Source organism: Paroedura picta, chromosome 3, assembly GCF_049243985.1.
Source record: "Paroedura picta isolate Pp20150507F chromosome 3, Ppicta_v3.0, whole genome shotgun sequence".
NCBI classification, from domain to species: domain Eukaryota; kingdom Metazoa; phylum Chordata; class Lepidosauria; order Squamata; family Gekkonidae; genus Paroedura; species Paroedura picta.
Window position 1 is genome coordinate 116191685 of NC_135371.1, and position 27410 is coordinate 116219094.

The 27410-nt window shown below is 46.5% G+C and overlaps 1 protein-coding gene and 1 long non-coding RNA gene across 3 annotated transcripts in view; one reads left to right on the forward strand and one right to left on the reverse strand.

Moving 5' to 3' along the window:
• FABP6 (fatty acid binding protein 6) overlaps positions 1–27410 on the reverse strand; it is a 56549-nt gene that overhangs the window by 12428 nt on the left and 16711 nt on the right. For both annotated transcript variants that reach the window (XM_077327234.1, XM_077327235.1), the window contains one exon: positions 6503–6674. In XM_077327234.1, the coding sequence (XP_077183349.1) occupies positions 6503–6572 (70 nt within the window). In that variant the 5' untranslated portion in view covers positions 6573–6674. The remainder of the gene's footprint in view (positions 1–6502; positions 6675–27410) is intronic.
• On the forward strand, positions 11973–27335 carry LOC143832598 (uncharacterized). The gene is made up of 3 exons (XR_013229326.1): positions 11973–12089; positions 22579–22645; positions 24669–27335. It is a non-coding gene; the product is annotated as an uncharacterized LOC143832598 (long non-coding RNA).

Consider the following 27410-nt stretch of genomic DNA (forward strand, 5'->3'; position numbering starts at 1 on the left):
GTGTTCCCACAGAGTTCCAGGAACTGTGTTTCTTGATGGGAAACTATTTCAGACTGGTGGAATCACCTGTCATTCAATGCTTGTGTGAATGAATGGGTAAGATTTCTGTCGAGAGTGGGCACTCTACATCTTATTTACTTACTTATTTCATTTATATCCCACTTCTCCTCCAGAGGAACCCCAAAGTGGCTTTACAAATCCCCCCCTTCTCCACTGTACCTCTTCAGGTGTAGCTGGATGCTATCAATTTCCAGTCTGTTTTTAAAACCAATTTATAGCATACATGTAAGAGGCCTTGGAAGCTGCCCTTTAGGAAATGACAAAGCATTTCTTTGTTCCTGGATTTTCCCCACTGCTCCCTTTGATAGCATTGATGCTATCATAATTATGGTGTATGCTCCCCAGGACCGTTTACACACTGGAGGTTTCATGCTGGGCTGCAGGCTGGAGTTTTAGTCATGGCAGGTTGCCCCACCTCTTCCGGCACCCACATGGGGAAGCATTTGGCCTGGTGCACCTCATCCATCCCCGATTTGTGCTCCTGCACAGGAGCTTTGGCAGTGAAGTTCCCAGTGCATAAATGGTCCAGGACAGACTTTTTGAGATTTTCTCCTTGTTCTTGGTGAATGTCTTTGAGGACAGTAATGTGGACTTGCTCTATAGTCTGCCTCCATGGCTAACCCTCATGAAAAATTCCATCTCCTTCTTCCCAAATATATTATCTCTGCAAGACAGGAAATTACCTGAGGAAATGGGAAAAGGCAACAGAAGAAAAGAAAGCTGTTTATTGGGAGGGGGAAGTTCTGTTCTGAGAATAGCAAAGAGTACAAGAATTAAAACATTTCCATGATGCATTCAATGAACGTCATCTTCTGATGAGGCATAGATGACAGACAGGTAACAGTCCTTAAAGAAATACCAATACTTAAAAGGTCTAACACTCATTGTAGTGTAAAGTTCCTACACAAATTATCCCATCACAAGCCATCACTTAATAAGAGCAGTTCCAACTGGGTAGCCTGTGAGTAAGCAAATAACACAGGAAAACATCTCAGAAGCCCTAAATCTGTTGCTTTAACTCCTAGTTACTATTATTTCCTAAAGTCAGCACTATGGCCATTAAAACACTTAGGAGCATTGCATATCCCAGGATAACCCAGAAATTAAGTAGGGTTTCCTACTTAATGATGCAATGAAGGAAGGTACAGGTTATTTTTTCTCAACTATTTATTGGATTAAGAAATACAACAATTGATATCATCTTGCAAAGGCATATATGGAAAGCTGTCTGGAAACTCTTTTTGCTCCCCTGCTAGTTTGGATTGCAGTTCCCTAACCTGGTTAGTTCACCACCCTTGCCCCCACAACTCTCTTGAAGGGGCCAATGAGGGCAGCCAGCTGTCTTGTTGAAGCTAACTACTCTTTAGCTGCCCTGAAAAGCTGGGATAAAGTGTGTATTGCATCAAAATAACAGCTATGCCCCAAAGCAGAACAAAACGACTCACAAATGACTATGTGCAAGGTGGCAAAACACCCAAGTGAATTGTGACGCACCAGCAGGTGAGCACACGGCTTTGCCAAGCACGTTTCTCAGTGGAACAAAGCTTCTCTCTCCTTCTTCCAGATATTTATAGCTTTGGGGAAATGTGTGGACAAATATTACAGAGATGTAGGCACATTGTTCAATCCCTGTACAGTGAAGGAAGTTCATGTTGTTTCATCTATGTGATTAAATCTTATGCATGTAGACCTGTTGCCTGTTCTACTCCCATGAGACATTTTGACTCGATAAAAATGTGCGTCAGCATTGATCTATAGAGAATGATATCAGTTTGACATACATGCATGATACAGAACTATCAATGAGTCCATCCTGCGATGCAGCCTGCCAATCATGAGCCCATTATCAAATCCCCTTCTATTAAACTTATGCTGCTGTACCTGGCTCTGTAGCGAGAGAAACACCCCCAATACAGCTCTTCTTCCATGTTCCTTATCCTCCCCCCCCCCATAGTTCAGTGGTAGAGATGCCAGTCTTGAAGTGGGACCTGGGCATCCCCCAGAATTACAGCTCCTCTTCAGACTGCAGAGATAAGTTCCCCAGGAGAAAAAGGATTCTTCAGAGGGTGGGTTCTTGATCCTTGTACTCCACTGAGGTCCCAGTCCTCCCCAAGCTCCACCCAGGATTTGCTCAACCTGGATCTAGCAACTCTAATTCAGTGGCATAAAAGGGTACTGATAGGCAGAGCTACTGTGGCTGTACATGGGAACCTCAGCCCCACTGCACTTAGGGCTGCCAACCTCCCGTTGGTGGCTGGAGATCACCTGCTATTACAACTGGACTCCAGGCAACCTAGAAAGGTTCAACTGGGAGAAAATGACTGCCTTGGATAATAGACTCTCTGGCATTATACCTAATTGAAGGTCCTCCCCTCTTTGAATCCTGTCTCCTTCAGGTTCCACCCCCCCCCCCTCAAATCTCCAGGGATTTCACATCCCAGATATGGCAACCCATATTGCACTGCTGGCTTGACAGCAGGATTCCGTTGAATGGTGATCCTGAAATCAGTGCCTTTTCTGGAGGAATGTGGAGTCAGAGAAATCATTGTGTGGAGCAGTGCAGAGCAGTAACATTGCTTGGGACCTCATCCCTTCCATAATTCACCCCAGACAGCTGGTGGAGGACAAGCTGGGAGTAATGTTCACATTCATGATGTCATGGACAGAGATCATGTGTTTTGAGTTGCAGAGAGGAGATGCTTGCTGATCTTGACCAGTCCATGCTGTCTCCATCTCCTGTGACTCAAACCCAATGGAATATTGAAGAACGGCAGTTACCATGGTTACCTTGGCCCAAGGTTAAGGCAAGTCCTGCCACTGGGCCCTGTCTCTCAGGGACACTAGTGGTAGCCCTCAGAACAACAACAGCATCTCGTGGTGCTATAGCAGCACAGTTTAGGGGCTTGACAGATATTTGTTATGGTTGCAGGGATTCAGTGTTCATATTTTAATCTGAATGCCTGTTTGTTGGTGCAACACTAAGTAAGATTGAATCTAGGCTGCCAAGCATGCTGAGGTATTGGTAAACACAGGTCAGTCTACAACTTCTGTCCATGTTAATGGACAGCTTAGTCTAGTGGTTAAGAGCAGTGGCCTCTAATCTGGAGAACAAGGTTGATTTCCTGCTCCTCCACATGCAGCCAGCTGGGTGACCTTGGCCCAATCACAATTCTCTTAGAGCTGTTTTCATAGAGCCATTCTGTCAGATCTTTCACAGCCCCACCTACCTCACAAAGTGCCTGTTATGAAGAGAGGCAATGATAATGATGTCATCCAGTCATGTCCAACCCTCAGCGATTCTTTAGTCTTCGCCCTGCATCCCTGTCTCTGATTGCTTCTTTTAGTTGGTTCATGGTCATCCCTGTATCAGCTTTGATCGTGTCGAGTCAGAAGATCCTTTGGCGACCACATTTCCTTTTGCCGCTGACCATGCAAAACCTGTGCAGCTTCCTGCTTGCAAAAGCGTTGTTGTACGCCATGCATTTGCAAGCCTCCTCATGAGAGACCCCTCCCAGGTTTTCCCTCCGCCTCATCACTGATTTTTGCCTTCTGATGAGGCAGCAAGGGAAAACAAGTTGAACTTTTCCCCCCACTCCTTGGTTTGTCAATCACAGCAAGACATCAATCAAAGCACAGCGGTTGACTCAGGGACTCAAACTTCTCTCCCACCCGAGCCCCAAAATTAATATTTTTAAAGTGCACTTCCACATTGCTATGCAGTAACACCACATTAAAGAATTTAAAATAAAAAATCAGCACTTCTGCATTGCTATGGAGAAATACCACAACAATAACCCCCTTTTGTTTGTTTGTTTGTTTGTTTGTTTGTTTGTTTGTTTGTTTATTTGTTTATTTGTTTATTTGTTTATTTGTTTATTTGTTTATTTGTTTATTTGTTTATTTGTTTGAGATTTATGGTGTTTTGGACTCTATTTATGTTTGGATAGAGTTGTGAGAGGCTGGACATGGTAACTGGACCCTGAAGAGTGATTGTGTGTAAACAGTAGGCTTAAAAACAAAAAGCATGGATGCCTAGCTGATTGGGAGAGGGCTGCTTCATCACATGCGCCCCCTGCCTTTCCCGATTCATTCAACTTCTCCAGAAAACACAAACAGGACCATGTTTTGCCTTCCCGATCCCAAAAAGACCATGGACACTTTAGGGAAAATGTTATTTGAAAGTATGCAAAATAGCTTTTTTTAAAAAAATTATCAGAGCAGGAAATGGAGAGGGGAGGGTGGGTGTGAAGGCAAGCAAAATGCTGCAGGGACTGTCACACGTTTCTCCCTCTACACAGGTTTGCTCCTGGTTGCTCCCTGATGTGAAGCGAGAAAACACGTGGCAAATCCAGTTTTGGCGATTTCCCTCATCTTGAGGCAAATCTGGCCAAAAATCAAGCCAACCCCTGGACAGCCTCGGGAAGCAGATGACATCATGTGGAGGAAGTTCTAAAACCCGCTAACAACCAGAGGCTGTCCAGGGGCATATTCCTCATGCAGGATCAGTGCATCAGACTGGCCCATCTAGACCAGTCACAAGAAATGAATGTAGCAGAAGGTACTGCTGCCTCCATTCTTGTAGTTTGCTCTTACTGTTGTTCTATCCACCTAGGAGCTATCCACCTTCCTTTTTCACTGCCCATGTTCTTCATAAAACATGTGTGGCATGTTCCCTACAGGTCTTCTTGCAGGAGTTAAGGCACGGAGTCTGTGAGAGAAGCTGACCTTTTATAAGAAAAAGAAGGAATCTGGTGAGAATTCAAGAACTGCCTTCCCATTCTTCCCAGATATCCCTTCTTGTCCACCTTGATCACTACCATCAGAGCGATCAGACTCTTTTGTCACTCCCCAGAAAGTCCACCCAGCCTACATACCTTCCCACCATGTACATGGCTGAAAAAGGGTATAAAATCCTTCCTTTTGGGCAGCCAATGTGCCTCTCTGGCGACCAGCCTCTCGGGTGACCAGCTTCCTTGGCATGTATCCTGCCAGATGCCCAGCTCGAGTGCCATTTCATTCGCACTGCTCTGCCTATTTCCAGCACACCCCGCATCCACATTGGTTATTATAAATCTTGCTGACCCTCATTTCCCCAAATCCAGTCGTTTCCTTCTCTTTGGAGCTTTTTGCACGCCTTCAAAATAGCACAATGGTTGCCAATTGAAAACGCTACTGATTTGCTGTTATGCACAACGTCGTCGACAATCTGCCACACACCTGAAACCAATCTGCAAAAAGCGCTTCCTTGTAGCGCTTTCAGGGAAATCCCCAAAAGTGGATTCACCCTCCGGAAAGCGATACACTCCTGCAACCAATCTGCAACACTAGCGAAAAAGACCTGTGCGTTAACATTGTTGCGGTTTCTACAAAGTCCCTCCCCCTGGCTCTCTTCTCTGATCTTCCGGCGAAGCGATCGCCATTTTTTTTTTCTCCGAGCAAGCGGGGATAAACGCACCAGCGAGCCTCTTACAGTTTAGAGGCTTCCCTGGCTTCAGTCCCTCCCCTTCAGTCACTAAGCACAAAGAACAGAGAAGCCCGTTTGCTGATGTATTTTCCCTTTATTTTTTACACATTCATTCAGCCGAAAATCGGGCCCGTGAGAGGGGGGGGGATTTTTTTTTTTCACTCGGAGGGAGCGTGGCAACGATCAAACGACAGCTCAAACACACCAGGCAGCTGGATGGGTCTCTCCGTTGCAACGAATTAACACAGATTCGTTGCAATGGGTCTGTTTTGTTTTTTTTTTAAACCTTTCTTAAAGGGAAAGGGGCTGTTTGGGAGCATGCTAACGGCTGCTCATTGGCTGCTTGACGGCCAGGGGCAGGACGAGCTCGGCAATAGCGCTTCCTTTCTAGCGATTTCTGCCGAGACCGGAAGCCTGTGGGAAACGCTACAAAACGCAACTGGATTCCACTACAAAGGCAGGTATGCATAACGACGAATTCCACTATTTTAAATGGCGATTTTTCATTCAGTGACCAATTTGCTACAAAGATCCCGGTGCGTAAAGCCCCTTTGTTTTCCCTGGGTAAGCGCACTACATTACTACGTGTTATTCCAGTTCATTATCTGAACTGAAAGACTGCACAATACTAGATCTATCCATAAAACACTGTGCATGACAAAAGCATTAGAAATGATTAATCAATTAAATATATTTGGCTCCAACACAAGATGTCCATGCAGTGGAACCTTTGCAGAAGCCAAATTGTGCTAAGTGAAATTGTGTCTCAATCCATGCGTCACTAAATTCATCTACCATATAAGATGCATTATCTGATCAAATTGGTAGTTTTTTGATCGCTCAAAACAACTTAATTTTTGTGGTACATCAAGCCCACAAGCAAGGACATCTGCTTTTAAGAACAGCTGTTGCTTGCAGATATAGTTTTTGAAATTCTTTCAGATTTGTAAACAAAATCAATGTTAAGATTGATCCTACCTGTGTTTTTGCAAGGCCAGTAATGATGTTTTAAAAAACTACTTGTATATTGAGGAAGAATTCTCCACATTCACCACACCTAGAATTTCAAATAAAATTAATTTCCATTTCCTTGACAGATGGAACAGGAAACGTTTTCATAAGTGTATTATCCAGGAAATACTGCCACCTGCTGGAGAAAATAAAAAAATTAATTGTAAGGTTTTGGAAAACAGGCTCCATTTCCCAGTCTGTCTAAACACAGAATCATCGACATACATTGTAAGCAATTGGCTGATTCACTAGTTATTCTGCTAAGTGAGAAATAGACATGGATGAATTTTCCATGAGCCACTCAAATACCCGCACCACTTTTGATTCTTGCAGTGAGCTACAAAATGGAGGACTGGCTTTTCATCCCTGCCACATGATCCGATAATTTATGGATTTGGGTGGCTACTCTGCACATAGCTATATCTCTTACATACTATCCTACTGAAGCAAATGGGACATGTACTAGTAATTGAAAACAGAACTGAAAACAGGGGCCAATTAAGACTGCGGAGCTTGTAGAAGTGTATACCCCTGCACTGCATATATCGTCATCGTCATCCTCATCCTCATCGTCATCATCATGATGTAATTTGTTACCTACCACTCCCGAGCAGGCTTGTGGCAGGTTACAGGTGTCCAGTTAAAACTCCCATTAAAAACCCCATTAAATTGGACAATACCGATACAATAAATTGACAACCCAACAACATGGTGAAGAAAAACCCCTATCCCCAACCCCTACCCCTACCTCCAGAGGGAGGAGGCAGGAGACACAATGAAGTTTCAGCTTAAAACAAAAGAGGTGATTGGGTGCAAAAACGGATTAACTTTGAGTCAAATAAAAGTATATTTACTGTCTGATGGGAAGGAAGTCCAGAAGGAATAGCAAGCCAGGTTTCATGAATGGAAACCCAAACACAAGAACGGAGATGGCTACTCTCTGTTCTCTTTTTATATGTAACTAGATTTAAAGCCCATTGTACTTGTAAATACAACAGGCGCTAGAAAGGGTGGATGGAAGAGTGTCTTGCCTGGTAGTGGGTTTGTGGCAGGGGTATTATAAGTTTTTTGGCAGAAGGGATGGGAGAGGTTTAGGAAAGTACAGAGATAGTAGGGGGGAATATGCAGTAGTGGTTTGTGAAGGAGGGATTAAGTTGTTTGTTGTGTAGAAAAGGTAGTGCGTTTCCGTATGGTGAAGAGGATGGGTTGGAGGGCCCCGGGTGTGCTTCTGGGCCCGGTGGGAAGGCCTCCTTCCCTCCCCTACCCCCTGGCAGCGGCGCAGCCTTTCTGCCGGGCCTAGAAGAGGCCCCAGATGTGCTTCTGGGCCTGGGGGGAAGGCCTCCCTCTGTACTCATGCTGTCGTGCCTGGCTGGAACTCTGGCCTCTTCTGGTGAGAGCCCAATTGGAAAGCGCAAAGCTAGAACTCTTGTCCGTTCTTGTCTCACCCGGACTGGCCCCGCCCACTCTCTGCCCACTTAGACCTTAACCAATTATTTATACCGCTCCCCAATCGGTTTAAAGATTTTGTAACTTGGGGGCTAAGGTGGGGCATGGCAGTCTTATAACAAAGTCTTGTTATATTAAAGAAGCAAAGACTTTGCTAATAGGTGAGCTGGGCTTTGATAAATATAACTTAATGGGTTTATTGGGGAAACTCTGGAGTTGATATAATGCTCCAGGCGGTTCCTAGCTGTTGACTACAACTGCATTTTGGTCCAGGAGGGATGCTCTGGCATGGCGGACAGTATCTTAATGTGAATTTGATGTACCAGCAATTAAGGACAGGAAAAAGCTACCAGAAGGATGATCTTCAGGAAGAGACATTAAGGAAAACACTACTTTCAGATGTAGAGGGTCACTGAAAGGATTAATCACTGGCCAGATGCTTTCAGGTTCTTTGTCTCCATTGTGTCAAATATGACCCAGCCCTTTATTTATGCAGATTAATTGCATCACTCTTGTGACAGCCAGAAAGTCTCTTGGTTGAGACTGAGCTCACACAGAGCCAGTGTTTGGCCTATTTCTGATACACAACATTTTGGGGTAGGCTATCCTGGCCTAGCTATTCTTACTTACAGAGATAACAGAGGTTTGCAACCACATTCCTCATAGCCCATTGAAGGATCTCTTAAGGACATAACATTCTGGCATAATATGATGGGCACAGCCACAAAATGGCTTACAGGTGCCAACCTTCATGTGATGTCTGGAAATTCCTAGGATTATGACTGATCTCTGGGTGACAGAGACCAGTTCGCCCAGAGAAAATGGGTGCTTTGGAAGATGGACTCTATGGCATGGAAGTCCCACCCTCTTCAGTCTCCACCCCCAAAATCTCTAGGAATAGGGAGCCAGCCATAAAACAGCTGTTGTAGCTCATCTTCAGTCACACAGTAAAGTTCCTTGTTCTGTGGTGGCAGCTGCTGGTGCCAATATAAAAAAAAATATTCACAGCCAATCAAAAGCCTTGCTGGGCCTTACTAGATCCTGCCCACTCTGTACAAGCACTCAGTGGGCACCAGGAAATGTGCTGGTAGGCTTCATGTTCGAGACCTCTTAACTAGAGAGCCCACTAGCCTCACTCAGTATATGCTGGACCCATTTCCTTCTCCCAGACCTGTCTAAATAAGCCTCATTTAATGCTTGCTTTGTTTTTTGTCCTCCAAACCCACCTGGTTCTTCGCTTTGAATCTTCTCAGTTTGGATCCCAGACAGATCTCGATTCTGCTGCCCCCTACCCCAAGTATATGAAAGCAAAAGCTTTCATGTGATCATAGAAGTGAGGCAACATCCTGGATGTATTATGATCAAAGGTTTTCTGATAAGCCACAAGAGTCAGAAGCACTGGATCCTTCTGTCTCCACACAGCCAGCCAGCAAAGATGCCTTCAGAGTGGTACATTCTTATGGGTGAAGGGAAATGAAATAACCCGAAGAATGGTGGGTGATACATGAATAGAATGAGTGCCTGGTGAAACCAGCGGCTGAAGCTGACTCCGGGGGATTTTCTTTCTACCTCCACAGAGCCGGATTTTCATAATATGGAGGGCAGCCAAGTCTAGGAAGCCAGGAAGAGGAGGCTTTTGTATACACTGTCAAGCTTTCCCTGCATTTGATGAATGAGAGTATTTTGTGATGGAGGGCTGGAGGCTGAGCTGAGCCAGGAAGCACAAGGACCTGAGGTCTAACCAGTCTTCCTGAAATCCACAAACAAAGGATTTTCGATAGTCATGACTTCATCATCAATCTTAACAGTTTTCAGTTGCCAGTCAAACAGTCAAACAAGTTTCCCTATCTCATGAGGGAGGGGGATGTTCTAATACGGTGTTCCACTGCCGCTGGGTTGTTGGGGTTCTTTAGCATTTGCAGAGATTGCCTTCTCTCTTGTCTGCTTTGCAAAAGCATGACAAGTGGCCCGATCCTCATGACCGGGTCTCTAATAGTAACAGAAATGAACTATTTTGCATTACAATTAACACCTGGATTTTGTATTGTCTGTATGGAAAGGTTTACTTTGGCTTCAGCATTCCTACACAGCTCTACTTTACATGGCTGTCACCTACATACAGGGATAATTTTTTTGCTGCTGTTTCCTGTTGTATTTCCACTGTAAGGTAATTCTCAGAGCCACACTGGCCTCCATTTTAATTCCTCCTACATGGATTCAGACAGTTATTATTTATATTTTTTATTATTATCATATGGCAGAGTTAAACATAGGAAACGTATAATAATATACTCCTACAGGGATTCAGGGGGTAGAAGTGTGGGATGTTTACCTGAAGAATATCATCAGAAAAATTAAAAATATTCAGCAGATGGGGATTAGAAAATAGAAACATTATTTGAGATAATACAGACAGAAAGAAGACTACAGTTCACACTTATCCTGCAAGAAAAAATAAGGTCAGTAACCCTTGTTTGTGGTTATTGCATGCAGAATAATGTAGGATCATGTAACCATATAGTATATGGAACAACCTTTGGGGTGGTAGATGAACAAAAAGCCAAAACAACCATTATTTTAAAAAATAATAAACAGATTGTGGCTGCAAATCTGTCTACAGAACATAGAGAACAGCCCCAGTTTTCAATGTGATTTCTTAACTTTTATACTTGTAATTGTTGGTATATGCAAGATCTATAGTGTGCATGATTCAAGAGCATACGAGGAATCTCCTACAGGGGGCATGAAAGGAGATGTGTATTTAGCATAGTTAGAATGAGAACTTCCTGATATTTTTCAAATAATCTCCTCCAGCACCAAGATTGGATCATTTGGAAACTCCCTGCTCCTTTGAACACATTTCCTCTCTGCTTGCCTCCAGAACAGACTGAATGAAGACAACAGAACAGTTAATCATTCTCAACCTGGGTTACTAGTAACCCCAGGGTTACTCCAGAGCCCCAGTGGGGTTACTCCAGTTCGGGAGAGATTTTTTTCATATGTGTGTGTGTATACACATACACTAGTATGAAAGCCAATTGTAAAAATGGGCTTTGAAAGGGTTCCCGCAAATCACCCAACCTCTGAGCCCGGGCAGCTCCATCTCCCCCCGCCCTCCTCCAGAGAGGAGTGGTCAAAGCTGCCTGCACTCATCAGACCCCGGCCCAACTTTCACCACTGGGCGACCCCTGCTGGAGAGCAGGGCACAACCTCCTACAATGATGGGGAGGAGGACCCACTGGGCAGCCTGAGGATTAAGCGGAACCAGCATGCATGGCCACAGGCTGGGAAAGGAAGCCAGCCCTCCCCTTCACCATGGGAAGCCTTGGCAAGACCGAGAAAGGCTGCTCCAGACCTTCTCGGGGCAAAAGGGAGCCCTGGCTGGGAGTTGAGAAGGCGGGGCTGCTGGGGGTATGGGGACATGGAAAAACAATGTATCAAGAAAAAAGAACCAATGAGCCATGTGTGGTCATTATCTTCTATGTAAACAAATAAGACAAGTCTTTATTATTTCCTGTGTAAATCCGGATGCTCAATGAACAAATACAGCCCAATCAAGCTTGGTTCCATATCAGGGCGGGGCATTTGTCTAGTGACTTTTATGGGGTCCCTCCCAGGCCCCAAATCCACTCTCTCCAAGGCTCCCCTCCACAAATCTCAAGTAATTTCCCAACCTTTGTGCTGTATATATCCTGGGAGAAGTTCAGGGCCAACCCTTCCACGGAACATCTAGGGAACCCCTCCCCCCCCCCGAGAGTCACAGGAGCCCAAAAGAAGGGAAGCAGTGCACTTTGGAGAAGAAAGAAAGCCCTGCGGTCACTGGGGAACCTGAAAGGGAAAGCGGCACAGGCCTCGCAGGCTGTGCTCCGCCTTCCTCGCAGTACTCCCTCCTCCTCTGTCGCTGACGAGAGGCACAGCCAAGGGCGGGATCATTGGGTGGCAGGCAACACTTCACTTTACAGCACGGCAAGCTGTGCGTGCCTGATGCAATCTGGCTCCACTGGGCATCGTTCCTGGGGAGACGCCAGGAAGCGAGCCAGACAGGAGTGCCCCTGTGTCGCCACCCTGTCTGCTGGGCTTATTGAGAAGGTGGAGAGGCTGGCTTTGGGTGAGCTTGCAGGGGGGAAGGAAGAGCAGGGAGGGGGCTGCACGTGCTGGACTCCCCTGGAGGCTTTGGGAGGGCCCTCGGTGGAGTTGAATGCTGTGGAGCCCACCCTCCAAAACACCCTCCAAAACAGCCAGGGCTTCCCTTTGGCCCAGGAAGTTTTGCGGAGGCAGAGAAAGGCCTTGCCGAGGCTTCCTGGGGTGAAGGGCAGGGCTGGCTTGGACTCGCCTGTGCTACACCCCACCCCAGGCAGGCTCACCAAGGCCTGGAAATGGCACGGTGTTCCTTCTTGGGGTCAGGGGAAGGGAGGAGATGCTGATCTCCTTTCCCGGCGATGTCCAGGCACTGAATGGTGGGAAGTGCCTCAGAGTTCTCGTCATCAGGTTTGTTGGGGGCGGGTACAAGCAAGGCCGGCCCAATCAGGATACGCACAGCTTTGGCCCACGGATCCGGAAGCAGTGGCTGGAATGCCTCACAGAGGTGGCTGGAGGGCTTCTCAGGTCAAGGGGGAAGAGAAGGTTTCCCCCTAGGTCCCCCTCCCGCCCCACCGTCAAAGTCCTGCCACAGACCAGTGAAGCATCGGGGGCTACTTGCGCAGCCCTCCGAGGCTTTGCCAGGCTGCAGGAGGCAAGCCCCCTCACCCTCCCTGCCCCCTAGTCTGCCCCCCCTGGAAGGCCCACTTATCTCTGGTTCTGTCAGCGGCCAGGAGCAAACTGGCGGCAATGTAACCAGATTTCCCCTGGCAGAGGTGGACCCAAAATCCGGACAATCTCTGCCTACTCTCTGCCCACGTACTCCTTACCCTTACCCAGTTTAAATATGCAACAGAGGATAAGAGCACCATACTGTTTAAAATAATAACATGGTTTTATTAAGAACAGAAACAAACTTTGTATAGAAAGAGGAGAGATAGCAGCCTGATTTACTGTAATTTTATCGGTTCATTCTGTCTGGTCCTTTCTGGAGGCAAACAGGGAGGAAGTGTGCTGAAAGGAGCAGGAAGTCTCCAAATGGGCCAATAAAGCCTTGGAGGAGAATATTTGAAAAACATCAGGAAGTTCCTGTTCTAACTGGGCTAAATACACATCTCCAGTGCCCCCCATTGGATCTTTTTCGTATCCTTTTGAATCATCTTTAACCCTCCCCCCGCTCCGGAGGAGCGGGAGGAATAAAGGAGTAAGGGCAAGTGGGGAGGAGTTAGGGCGGGCCCTGTCCGGGATAAAAACTCGGAGCCCTCCGAGTGTCACTGATTGGGCCCTCCGAGTGTCACTCGAGGGCCAAGCAGCCAATGGGGAGCCGCGCAAAGCGCGGCTCCCCATTGGCTGGTTGGCCCAGCCTCGCCTGGGCCGGCCGGGGAGTTGCCGCTCAGAGGAAGAAGCCTTCCCCAGCGGTAAGTCCTCCGGCCGGCTTCCCCTCGCCCAGGGAGCCTTCTGCCGGGCCCTGGGGCAGGCTCACCTGCCCTTGGGCCCGCCAGAAGGCCACAAAGCCCACTCCCAAAGTCCCGAGCCTTCTGCCGGGCCCTGGGGCAGCCGAGCCTGCCCCTGGGCCCGGCAGTAGGCCGCAAAGCCCGCCGCCCCCGTCCCGAGCCTTCTGCCGGGCCCTGGGGCAGCCGAGCCTGCCCCTGGGCCCGGCAGTAGGCCGCAAAGCCCGCCGCCCCCGTCCCGAGCCTTCTGCCGGGCCCTGGGGCAGCCGAGCCTGCCCCTGGGCCCGGCAGTAGGCCGCAAAGCCCGCCGCCCCCGTCCCGAGCCTTCTGCCGGGCCCTGGGGCAGCCGAGCCTGCCCCTGGGCCCGGCAGTAGGCCGCAAAGCCCGCCGCCCCCGTCCCGAGCCTTCTGCCGGGCCCTGGGGCAGCCGAGCCTGCCCCTGGGCCCGGCAGTAGGCCGCAAAGCCCGCCGCCCCCGTCCCGAGCCTTCTGCCGGGCCCTGGGGCAGCCGAGCCTGCCCCTGGGCCCGGCAGTAGGCCGCAAAGCCCGCCGCCCCCGTCCCGAGCCTTCTGCCGGGCCCTGGGGCAGCCGAGCCTGCCCCTGGGCCCGGCAGTAGGCCGCAAAGCCCGCCGCCCCCGTCCCGGGACTTCTGCCGGGCCCTGGGGCAGCCGAGCCTGCCCCTGGGCCCGGCAGTAGGCCGCAAAGCCCGTCGCCCCCGTCCCGAGCCTTCTGCTGGGCCCTGGGGCAGCCGAGCCTGCCCCTGGGCCCGGCAGTAGGCCGCAAAGCCCGCCGCCCCCGTCCTGAGCCTTCTGCTGGGCCCTGGGGCAGCCGAGCCTGCCCCTGGGCCCAGCAGAAGGTCCCAAGGCCACCTACCTTACTCTGTTCCTCCCTTCCTTCCAGCATTCCCTTTCTCCTTCCCTTACTCCCAGCATTCCCTTTCTCCTTCCCTTCCTCCCAGCATTCCCTTTCTTCCTCCCAGCATTCCCTTTCTCCTTCCCTTCCTCCCAGCATTCCTTTTGTTTTTCCCTTTCTCCCTTCTTCCCTCTCTTCCATCTGCATCTTTCTGGCTACCTGTTTCTCTCCCTCTTCTTCTGTCTCTATCTTCCTCCCTTTCTTTCTGTCTTTCTGTCTCTCTTTCTCCTTTTCCTCCTTCCTTCACCCCATCCCTCCACCCATCCATCATGCTAGGGCCCGCTGTATTTTGCCCACAGCGGGCTTAATATCTAGTCTTGCATATTCCAACACAGACCAAATGTCCCCAACATGATGCCTGTTCCTGTTACCCTTCAAGTATGAGATTTCTAAAAACATTGGTTTGGCAACAGCAGCCTCCATAGCACAGGGATCTTTCTTGCATGAATTAAAGTATGCCGTCACAGCCATTTTGTGTACTTGTATTTTATATTGTTTTTAACTGTGTAATCTTAGTTTAATTAAAAATTTTAACTTCAATTGGTCTTGTGGCATATATATGTATGGCATTCTATACTACCCTGAACCAATTCACTGAGAGGGCAGTATAAAAATTAAATAAATCAAATCAATAAATAACCCTAGGCTTATAGAAAAGCCCCTTTCCCTTTAAGGCAGGTTTAAAAAAAAAACAACACACATTGCAATGAATCTGCGTTGATTCGTTGCAATGGAGAGACCAATCCAGCTAGCAGGTGGTGTTTGAGCTGTCGTTTCATCGTTGCCACGTTCCCCCCGAGTGAAAAAAAAATAACCCCCCACTACCACACACGGGCACGATTTTCAGCCGAAAATAAAGGGAAAAATAAAGGGAAAATAAACCAGCAAACGGGGCTGAGTGGTGCTTGATGACTTAAAACATCTCTGGGGAGGGACTGCAGCCGGGGAAGCCTCGCTGGGTAAACAAAGGCTCGCTGGTGCGTTGATCTCTGCTCGCTCCGAGAAAAAAAAATGGCGATTGCTTCGCCGGAAGATCAGAGGAGAGAGCCAGGGGGAGGGACTTTGCAGAAACTGCAACAATGGTATTGCAAAGAACTTTCACGCTAGCGTTGCAGATTGGTTGCAAGAGTGTAGCGCTTTCTGGAGGGTGAATCCACTTTTTGGGATTTCCCTGAAAGCGCTACAACGAAGCGCTTTTTGCGGATCGGTTTCAGGAGTGTGGCAGATTGTCAACAACGTTGTGCATAAGTGCATTTTTGTGGCGATTTCAATTTGCCACACTCCTGCTACAAAGAATCTGTGCAGAATGGCCCCCAGGTTTGAATTCTCTGACACAGAAGCTTGTGGGGTACACTTGGTCCCATCTCTCTCATACGTTTAGCCTAATGCACATCAAAGGACTCTTGTGCAGATAAGATGGAACACAAGAGAAAATGTAAGCTACTTTGGGTCCCCACTGGGGAGAGAAGTCCGGTATAAATAAATAAATATTCACTAGAGATTCCAGATGCAGAAAATATGCCAGTCTCTGGGATCTATGGGAAATTTGGGTTGTTGTATGCTTTTAACCCAGAGATGGACATATCTTTTATCCCTGTCGCTAGGACCTATGGAGAATAAAGTGTGTGTGTGTTCAATACGTCTCTCATATCTTGGAAATCTCATATTAGGGCTATTCAGCACATTCAGCACTATTCAGCACAAAAGACCACCTTTCCCCCCCTTGTGCTTGTCAGTACAATGTTGTCCCCACTTTATAAATAACAACTTTCACCATGGTATTTCCCCACAAAGTGAAGCAAAATGGGACATGGTCAAACAGCACATTAATTCAGCAACCCTGCTGAAGTGAAATTGGTTTAAAGCTAACTAATGTCTAGACAGAAAGCCATTCAGGAATCCCAGGAATTCCAACTGGAGCTTCATGGGAAGAAGAACTATTTTTGTACCCTGCTTTTTGCTAGCAAAAGTAATCTCAAAGTGGCTTACAGTCATCTACCCTACAACAGACTCCTTGTGAGGTAGGTAAGCTGAAAGAGCTCCAAGAGAACTGTGACTGGCCCAGGTGGAAGAGTGCGGGAATCAAACCTGGCTCTCCATATTAGAGGCCATTGCTCCTAACCACTCTACCAAGCTGGAGAAGACCTATGATCCAGTAATCTTGCTGAGCTGGTCTAGATTGTGAGTGGGTGAGCAGAAAGGATTGTGTTGGTGCTTGACTCCTATGGCCTTTTCTTGTGTGCCCAGGGAAATGCCAATCGCCACCTTGGGATCAGGAGGTGAATTTCCTCCAGGCCAGACTAGCCAGGGATTCTGTTTTTGTTTTGGGGTTTTGTTTTGTTTTTGGAGGGGGGGTGATCATCTGGGCATGGAATTGGTGTCAGTGTGGATGGGCAGGTACTTTAAATTTTCTGCATTCTGGGGGGTTAGACTAGATGACCCTGGAGGTTGCTTCCAAATCTATGATTCTATGAACTCTGTTTTACTGCCAAGTGCCATGATGAAAGAAATGTGGGTTGAGATGCCAGGTCTTTCTTTGCCTCTGGTTGGGGATAGGGGGTAGGGTTGCCAGAGATTTGGGATGGATCCTCGGGAGGATAGGAACTTCAGTAGAGTACAATACCACAGAGCCTCCCAAAACAGCAATTTTCTCCAGGGGGAATTGATCTATGTAGTCTGAAGATTAGTTTAATTCCAGGGGATCTCAAGGCACCCCTAAATGTGGGATATTAAATACAGAAGAGCACTGTTTGGAACACCCATCCAGGCATTAGTTTGTTAGAGTTTTCATTCATTCAGTCAGTCTCCTGTTGGTACCAGGCCCTTTTCACAGTGTCTGTTTTTGCTGCCTTAAGATGCACTGTTGACAGAAATCCAACAAGGAGAAATGTTCCCACTGAAGCATCTGTGCGCTGAAAAGAAGGCTCCCACAGTCTTGTTGTTCCACATAACATTCAGGAAGAAATGTTTTATGAAGTGAATAAAGCTGAAGTTAATGTCTGAAGACCTTAAAGCAGTTTTAGCTGTGCACACTATGCTGTTTGTGTTGCACTGTCTTTTAAGTTTGTAATTGTTTTATTACTCTGCTTATATATATTATGTGATAGAATGGCTCACTGCATTGTTCTTTCTTTATTGTCTGTGTTATACTGTAATTTGGTGCTTTCTCTAATTCCATAGCCTTGTTCACATGTGACAGTGAATGCATGTATAACCTATGAACAGAGGACATTTGATTATTCTTTATTCATGCATTGAGTATTTCTCATGGTAAATTCTACATATGTACAGCTGCACATGTAATACAAGCCACACATTTATTCAGGGACTGGATCCCAGTTTCATTTGTAAAAAACTAGCTGCCACCACACCATAAGGATTTTTACAGTATGGCTGAAGGTAAGCTGTGGCAACCATTTTGTGTTTGGCTCCACCTCCTGCAGGAGCCATTTTGTGACTGCACCCACAGTATTATGACAAAATTCCAATGGTTCCCAGAGGCTCAAAATTGTTGAAGACACCTGATTCAGTGGTCATCCAGACTGGATGTTAAAGAGGTTTTATTTCTAGTTAAACATGCCGTCCTATGCACTTTTGACTTTTGTTGGCTGTCAGCTGAAAGCCCACATATGTAATACTTTTTATTACACTGTTCCACTATGCAAACAATCAAGGACAGCCTGACCCAGAAGGCAGAACTGCAACATTCCACCCTCAAATGTTGTCACTAATGCTGCTTAATGGTGTTAGCTTTCTTTCAAGGAGCAAAGCTCTCTCTCTCTCTGCCTGTGTGCCTAATTTGTGAGTATAAATAGAGAAACTCAGTTCTCCCTGTCAGTCTGACACCTCTCCGCTGGACTACATTACTCAGCAATTAGCAAAGAGGAAACAGCAAACATTTCAGCACTACAAGTGAGAGGTGGCTATTTGCAAAATAAAAGGGGAGGCTGGGGAGTGGTTGCCATCACCATGGTAACCTTGCAGACTCAGGTCCCTGTTGTGCTGAAGGACTCCCCATATCCCTTGACTTATGATGGTACATCATGTCCTTGATATCCATTCCTATTCTCTGTCAGAATTCCTCCGTGATTCTCTGCCTTTATTTTCTGTCTCCTATTATTCATCCTGAACTGGTCTGTCCTCTGCATTAAAATTAAAATGTAAACTGTTAGCAGATGCCCTATTCAAAATGTGCTCACATTCTGTTGAACGCTCAGATTTATTACTGCCCTGAGCTGCAACTAGTTAATATCAGAGCCACTGACATACAATATAAAACAACTGTCCAAAACAAAGTGTCTGAGGAAGAGTGCTTGCACTCGAAAGCTCACACCCTGAATAAATCTTTGTTGGTCTTAAAGGTGCTTCTGGATTCTGATTTTATTGTGCTACTTCAGACCAACACAGCTACCCACTTGAATCTAAAATTTGTTTTGTTATGAAAACTCTCCTACAATGCATGCCTTTTTAATTGCACTATAGCTTTCCATATCAAACAAAATGAGATTTTGAACAAGGTTAATCTGTTCAGTAGGTTTAGATCTACCTGGTGTTTCTGACTCATGTTACGCAGAAAGATGCTTCCAAGTATAATGTGCCACCTGAAAAAGACCCATATTTGCCAGGCCAGCACTGCAAGGGCAGGACAAGAACTGATGTTTCCCTAAGTAACACAGACCAAATCAGAATTAGGACTTTTTCCCCATTAAAGTGTTTATATGTGGGGGACATAAGGCAAAAGGCAGTCCCTCAGACATGTGGGTCCCAGACCACGAAGGGCCTTGAAGGTTAAAACCAGAACCTTGAACCTAATCCGGACTACAACTGGTAACCAAGGTAGCTGCCTCAGCACAGGCTGGATATGAGCCCTCCAAGATGTTCCTGTGAGGACCCTAACTGCTGCATTTTGCACCAGCTGCAATTTCTGGGTCAAAGACAAGGGTAGGCCTGCATAGAGCAAGTTATAGAAGTCAATTCTGGAAGTGACCATTGCATGGATCACCATGGCCAGGTGTTCTGAAGACAGGTAGGGCGCTAGTAGCTTCACCTGGTGGAGATGGTAAAATGCCTGACAGGCTACCCTCATGACCTGTGCCTCCATGGATAGTGAGACATCCAGAATCACCTCCAATTCCTGGCCATGGACGTGGCATTCAATTGCATTCTGGATAGAGTGGGTAAATGCACTTCCGGACCCACCCTCTTCCTTCCTTGCCATAGGACCTCCATCTTGGAGGGGTTGAGTTTCGGACAGCTCTGCTTGAGCCACCCAGCTATGGTTTCCAAACATCTGGCAAATGGTTTAGGCTTAGAGCAACATAACTGGATTGTATCTGATAATAGTGGCTCAAATATTGAGGGTCATAGAATGTATGTACAGAGAAGCCTATGTGTGAGCTACAGTGAGAGAAAAAAGTCAATGGGAAATTGAATTTTAAAATGTGAATGATGTTAGAAACGGGTTTATAAGAAGAGGAAGTGTCAGCTAAAATGGAGGTCTTCTGAACTAATTGGGGAAATTAGCTATTTACCTGGGGACTTAGTGACTCAGCCCCTACATCCCCATGAAATCTAATCTTAAATGTCTAGTATGTCCTGGAGATTGACATCTGGCTGGGGTCCATGTCTCTATTCCTGCTTGAGAGCAGACCTGTGTTTTTGTGTTTGAGATGCAACTGACATCTATTCCAATGTCAATGTCAATTTCAGCCAGGCAGTGTCCTGCAAATTAATATTTGACACAATATTTATGCGATCTGAAACCAGAGTATATTAAAGAAGGGTATTTCTGAGTGGTTGTCCATAAACTACCTTTCAGTCTAGCAGCTGCTAACCTAAGACTTGAAGAAGCTGACCTCTGACCTTGACTGCATAATAGAACATGAAATCAGAGGACGTGCTATCACATCCCCACTAAGCTCCCTCTCTTCTCCAACTTCTGCCTTCTCCAGATCGTAAGGAAATATTCAAGGAACCCTATGAAGGTGGCCCAAAAGCTATTGTGGCCTGTCTGAATGACAAAGCCTTCTCATGCATTTTTCTCATCCCCTTTTATCCCCATTTTTATTCCATCCCAGCTAGTAGCACTTTGCTATCATACATGGCTACATTTGACTTGGTGGTTAACAAGCTTCCCAGGAGCCAGAGTCTTGTATTGACAATCTTAGATGTCTTGTTTTTCATGGAACATTGCATAATATTCTTCCATTTTTGAAAGCTCCTTAGCTCTCGAACAGTATCTAGATTCCAGATCATTTGTAAGGCAACCTAATAATTTTAATTTCTTTGAATATTTGCCAGTCATTAACTATGATACCTCACAGACAGAAGGTTACATTCTCTTTGCCACATCACTATTCTGCAGGATTCACCATTGACCAGTTTGATTTGTGATACAAGGTACTACTTACCAGCTTTGGCTTGTTTACTAGCTACGGTGCTTCCACAGGAAGCAAAATCAGACCAGGGAAATGCCATTGTCACCTCCTGTCAATTCAGAATGTTCTAGTGTGGCTGCTATCAAACATTGACTACACCCAACACATCTCACTATTTCTTAAAATATGTTTTTAAATCTACATTCAGCTCATTAGGGCCCTACATTTCCAAGTTGCCTTAAGATTATGGATGACGTGTTTCCATATGAACCTGTCAAAAGTTTTATGATCTTCTTCCTTTATACCCAGCCACTATTAGACATATGAGTGCCCACGGGGCCCTTTTATTATTATTCGTAGTAGTAGTATGCATAAACAGAAAAAGAACAGAATAGAAAAGAAACATTGGAATAGAAAAGAAACATCTCATGGTCCACGGTGTCGAAAGCAGCCGACAGATCCAGAAGGACCAGCACGGCTGACCCGCCTCTATCCAGCTGGCGACGGAGATCATCCAGCAAAGCGACCAACACCGTCTCCACCCCGTGGCCAGGGCGGAAGCCAGACTGATATGGATCGAGTGCCGAAGTTTCATCCAAGAAAGCTAGGAGCTGGTCTGCCGCAGCCCTTTCCACCACCTTGCCCAGGAACTCTAGGTGCGACACCGGGCGGTAGTTGGCAGGGTCCTGCGGGTCCAGCGTTGATTTTTTCAGGAGAGGGCGAACCACTGCCTCTTTCAGCCGCTCGGGGAATTCCCCGGAACTCAGGGAAAGGTTGATAATATCCCTGAGTTGGCCTCCTATCCCCTCTCCGCTCCCCTTGAGAAGCCAAGAGGGACAGGGATCAAGGGGGCAGGTGGTCGCCCTGACCAACCCCAGCAACTTGTCCACTTCGGAAGAAGAGAGCCGTCTGAAGCCATCAAACCTCGCTGCCAAAGACGGCCAACAGGTCTCCAGTTCATTTACTGTATTAATTGTGACAGGAAGGTCATGGCGAAGCGACAAGACTTTATCCGCAAAAAAGCTCGCTAATGCCTCGCAGCCAAGTGCCAATTGACTAATATTTTGGCGCCCCTAAAGGGCGGTAAGGGATCTAACTACCCTAAATAATTGGGCCGGGCGAGAGCTTGCGGACGCGATTTCCGTGGCGAAGAACTCTCGATTCGCCACTTTCACCGCCATCTCATACGCCCTCATAAGCGTGCGATAAGATGTTCTTGCAGCTTCGTCGCAAGTCTTCCGCCACACTCGCTCTAGTCGTCTCACCTCCCTCTTCTTTTCCCGGAGCACCCCCGTGTACCAGGGGGCCCGTTTGAGTCGAGGGCAGAGAGGACGCTTAGGGGCAATCTCATCTATAGCGGCTGTCAGACGGGACTGCCAGTCCTCTACTAACGCCGCCAGTGAGTTGCCAGGAGGCATCGGGTCCCGCAGAGCATTCCGGAAACCAATTGGATCCATGAGTCTCCGCGGGTGGGCAAAAGTGTGCCTGCCGCCCAACTGGGGAGGGGGTGGCATCCCAAGCCATTAAATCATATTTTATTAACTTTTTAGGTGTCAGTTTCATATTTCAACAACAATTTACACATTTGACTTTGTAAATGTGGTTTTCCTTGAAATAAATTCTGAGAGCGGGGATCTCAACTCAACCTGTTTAGAAAACAGATTTAAACCTGGAAAACAGTTGGTTATATTCTAACCATTGCAATTCCACTCCCTCTTTTTTTTAACATTTGCAAGCTTTTTAATTTACCTGTTTTAGTCACCGTCTTTATATTTTATGCAGGTTAATCTTTTTTGCTGTACTCTGCTGAAGTAGGCCTCAATTGGGGATTTCATCAGTGGAGGAGAAGGTAAGAGTCTTTGTTTATACCTGTTCCATGTGTTCATCATACTAGCATACCATTTATTAAGGCCTTGTTTTTTCTTTGCATTCAACTTCAATTGAGGGCCAAAGAATACTATGAAATCCTTCTTCCCAACCCGCTTCCTCCCAATTTAGGTTTCTAGACATCGGATCTGTGATCCAATCTGTGATCATTGTAAGCATTGCAGCATGTAAATCAAGTTTTGTTAGGAACTCCTTGTCCACCTCTTTTCTTTTCATCCTGTAAGATTTTAAAAGCAATTATTCGTCTCTTATAGTCCCAAATAAATGTGTTTACTTCAGATTGCCATTTATGAATTACTGTATCTTTAATCCACAGAGGTAACACTTGGAATAGGAAATTGAATTTGGGAAGAATGTTCATTTTGAACGTAGCAATGCGAGCGGACCAGGGTAGTTTCAATTTTGTCCACCTTGATAAATCTTGTTGCACTTTTTTCCAAAGCTTACCATAATTATTTTCAAATAATTTGTTAACATCTCTACCAATGTGAACAGTATTTTACTGTCTCCAGGTTAACTTCACACTCAGAGTTGTCTCTAATAAGCTTTGCATTGAGATCTGATACTCTAACCAAAATAATTTTGGGTTTTCCTGTACTTACCTTATAACCTGAATGTATACCAAATTCTTTCAATAGATCAAACAACCTTGTAATGATTAGTTCACACACATACGACATCATCTGCATAACTTTTTAGCTTAAATTCCTCTCCATCAACTTTTAACCTAGAAAGCTTGTCAAGCCTTTAGAGTTCTAAACAGCCCTGATATACCCCAGGTACATCCTTGATGTGCAAGGAGAAAAAGTGACTGCTATCCTCCATCTTTTTTCTGTCAAGTAAACATAAGCCAAACCAGGCATGGCTACCTACAAGGCTTTGTGTGTGTCAGAAATACATCAACTGGCAGATTCCATGTGAAATCATTAAGAGGTCTTCATAGACAAAAGGGTAATGCAATTATTAAGTCTGCGGGTTCAGTAAACACAGACTATAATTCTTCAAAACAGCTCTTTTTATTTAGCAACTCCAACATCAAACTCCAAACTCCAAAACAGGCATGCTCAGGCATGCTTATATACTTCAGACAGCCTGCCAAAGCCCAATTAGTTCCAAGCAGGACAGTCTGATTGGATCTTAACAGGTCCACTGGATTGATTAGTTCACAGGCTGGCAGAAACCTTCATTTGCATCTGCTGTGAAATGTCCACACACATAACAGCAATCATTTGCACCAAAGGGCAGGACAGTATGCTCATCCCCACCCGAGCATCATCAAACCAAAGGAGGAGACCACACCTGGACCAGTGCAGACCTAGTTAACTATCCTGCATTGTTTCTTTTTGGTAAAAATGTACGGTATTCTTATCTAGTAGCTTCCTTCGGTCTTTAAAACTGGCACATCAAAATCCCATTCATTGAAGGCTCTCCACACTTGGACTCCCCCTTCAAACCAGAATGCAAATGAAGTCCACTCCCAAGGACTCATCCAAAGCCTTTCACCAGTCCCAGAGAAACCATTAGAGTTTCATTATCAGCAACCGGTCCACCCATTAACACTCATTCCCTTCTTTGACATTGCATCACATCAAGGCTTTGTTTTAGAGCTCTCTGCTCCTCTTCTGAAGGAACAAATTTCCTATAAAAAGACAGCAGAGACATATTTAGCTGCCTCTCTGTGTGAGACCCAGCATGCAGGCAAGCTAATTCTTCTTCCTCTTATCCATGACATGTCATATAGTAACATGTGCTTTTAATTGGCCCATTATTTCTTCTATCAAAATCCCATCATCTGTGTATTTTCTTCTGTATGCATTCACTTATACTATTTGTATGTTGGGGACCATTTTGAATTATTTTCAATAAAACTCCTTTTTATTAATTTCTAAAGTTTGCCTCTAAGATGTCTTGCCAGATATTCCCTTCTTATACGCTGGTAGAGATCTTGCTGTTACTGCCTTTCTTATTGTTTTTTCGTCTCTTAGAATTGCCAATTCCCCAATCATAAATTCAGGAGACAGATCTATTTCTGGAAACAGACCTGAGTACATTTCTTTGGAAGATGGAGCAGAGTTGGAGGATGGAGCAGAGTTGTTCTCTCTTGCCGCGGAAGGACGGACCAGAACCAATGGAATGAAATTAATTCAAAAGAAATTCCATCTAAACATCCAGAAGAAGTTCCTGACAGTTAGAGCGGTTTCTCAGTGGAACAGGCATCCTCGGGAGGTGGTGGGTTCTCCATCTTTGGAAATTTTTAAATAGAGGCTGGATAGCCATCTGACAGAGAGACTGATTCTGTGAAGATTCAATGGTGTGGCAGGTTACAGTAGATGAGCGATAGGGTTGTGAGTGTCCTGCATGGTGCAGGGGGTTGGACTAGATGACCCATGAGGTCCCTTCCATCTCTATTATTCTATGATTCTGGCTGGTACAGCAATGCCTTCCAGAGTGAGACTTGGGTTGCCTGGAACAAATGCTCCAGCATACTGCAGATCTGACAAACGCAGAGGAGTCTTGGCCCTTCCCGCCACTGCATGTGACTTCTAAATCTATGAATCTTCCCATGTGATTCACAGTAACATTTGAATTATTGAGGAAATGGAAAACACACAGGGTGTATGCATATGCAGCCACAGTGGACTGAGCAAGGAAGAATGAAAAGGTGGCAACCCAATGAGAGGCTTATTCTGTGGAGGCTTAAGGGGGTGGCAGGTTACAGTGGACGAGCGATAGGGTTGTGAATGTCCTGCATAGTGCAGGGGGTTGGACTAGATGACCCATGAGGTCCCTTCCAACTCTATTATTCTATGATTCTAAGAGGCACCATAAAAATTTGGGGGGCTCATTTTGGGGGGTATTAAGTCTATAGTTCAGGGAATACAGAAACAGTAGTTCTTCTAAAAGAGCCGTTCTTATTCAGAAATAAAAACCAGCAACTCCAATAAAACTGAACAATAAACATTAGAACAACTTCCTTACGTACAGATTTGAGAGCCCACCAAAGAACCTGATTAGTCCTAAGGCCATGCTTCCGATTAGTCCATAAGTGCAGTTTAGTGCTTGATTGGGGGGGGTCCACTTATACTGGTAACAGCAGTATTCAATTCTCATACATATGAGAATAGAAGGGGCTTGAGAAATGACCAAGCTCGAACCCCTTCTAACCTCTGCCCATCTCTCGAGCCACTAGGGTGGAGGCAAGGATGAACAACCCATCTCCGACACAATCGAATGCCAGGTCGATTAATAACAAAGCCTCCACTCTGCAAGCTTACTTTGCAGAGCAGGGGGTAGACCTGGCATGCGTGAGGGAAACTTGGTCCAGAAATGGTGAAACAGTCGCTCTCAAAGAGCTGGCCCCTGCCGGGTTCTCTGTCCTCCATCAGTCGCAGACCGTGGGGCGGGGTGGAGGAGTGGCAATCCTGATCCGTAATAACATCTCCTTCAGGGCTCTCCCTGCACCGACAATCCCAGGAATTGAGTGTGTTGGCCTCGGGTGGGGCACAACCGAGAGCATGGCCATCTGGCTGGTGTATCACGCGCCCAATTCACCTCCAGATGCCCTGCCTGCCCTGCTAGAGGCGGCCGCCGCCTGGACACTACAGTTCTCCACACTATTAATTCTGGGGGACTTTAATGTCCATGCAGAATTGCCGTCTTCTGGCAATGGGCTGGACCTGGTGTCAGCCATGGCGACGCTAGGGCTCTTGCAATTTGTTGCTGGCCCTACCCACCAAGCAACTCACACCCTGGACTTGATTTTTGGAGCAGGGTTGAGTATGGATCCAGTCACGACTACTGCCGTGCCCTGGTCGGACCACTATACCCTGAAGACTCGGCTTAGGTTGCCATCTCCCCCTCAATTGGCCGCCGAGCACATTTCAGCTCGCCCGCGGAGACTTGTGTATCCAATTGGATTCCTGAAAGCTCTGAGGGACCCAATGCCTCCTGGCACTTCTCTAGATGGACTGGTCAGCGACTGGCATGACAGAATGCTGGCCGCCAAACGCCCTCTCCGACCCCATCTCATGGTATACGGAGGAGCTCCACCAGAAGTAACGGGAACTGAGACGGCTAGAGCGAATTTGGTGGAAGACTTGTGACGAAGAATCTAGAACATCTTATAGAATGCAGTGAAGAGCCTATGAGATGGCGGTGAAGTCAGTGAAACGAAACTTTTACTCGACTAGCATCGCATCTGTGCACTCACGCCCGGCACAATTATTTAGGATAGTCCGATCTTTCACCACCCTCAATGAAGGGCGCCAAAATAATAGCCAATTGGACATTAGCTGTGAGGTATTTGCAAGATAGTGACAGATTTTATTTTCCTGGGCTCCAAGATCACTGCAGATGGGGACTGCAGCAAAGAAATTAAAAGATGCTTGCTCCTGGGGAGGAAAGCTATGGCAAATCTAGACAGCATCCTAAAAAGCAGAGACATCACCCTGCCAACAAAAGTGCGTTTAGTCAAAGCTATGGTATTCCCAGTTGCAATGTATGGCTGCGAGAGTTGGACCATTAGGAAGGCCGAGCGTCAAAGAATTGAGGCTTTTGAACTCTGGTGCTGGAGAAGACTCTTGCGAGTCCCTTGGACTGCAAGGCGAACAAACCGGTCAGTCCTAGAGGAGATCAACCCTGACTGCTCTTTAGAAGGCCAGATCCTGAAGATGAAACTCAAATACTTTGGCCACCTCATGAGAAGGAAGGACTCCCTGGAGAAGAGC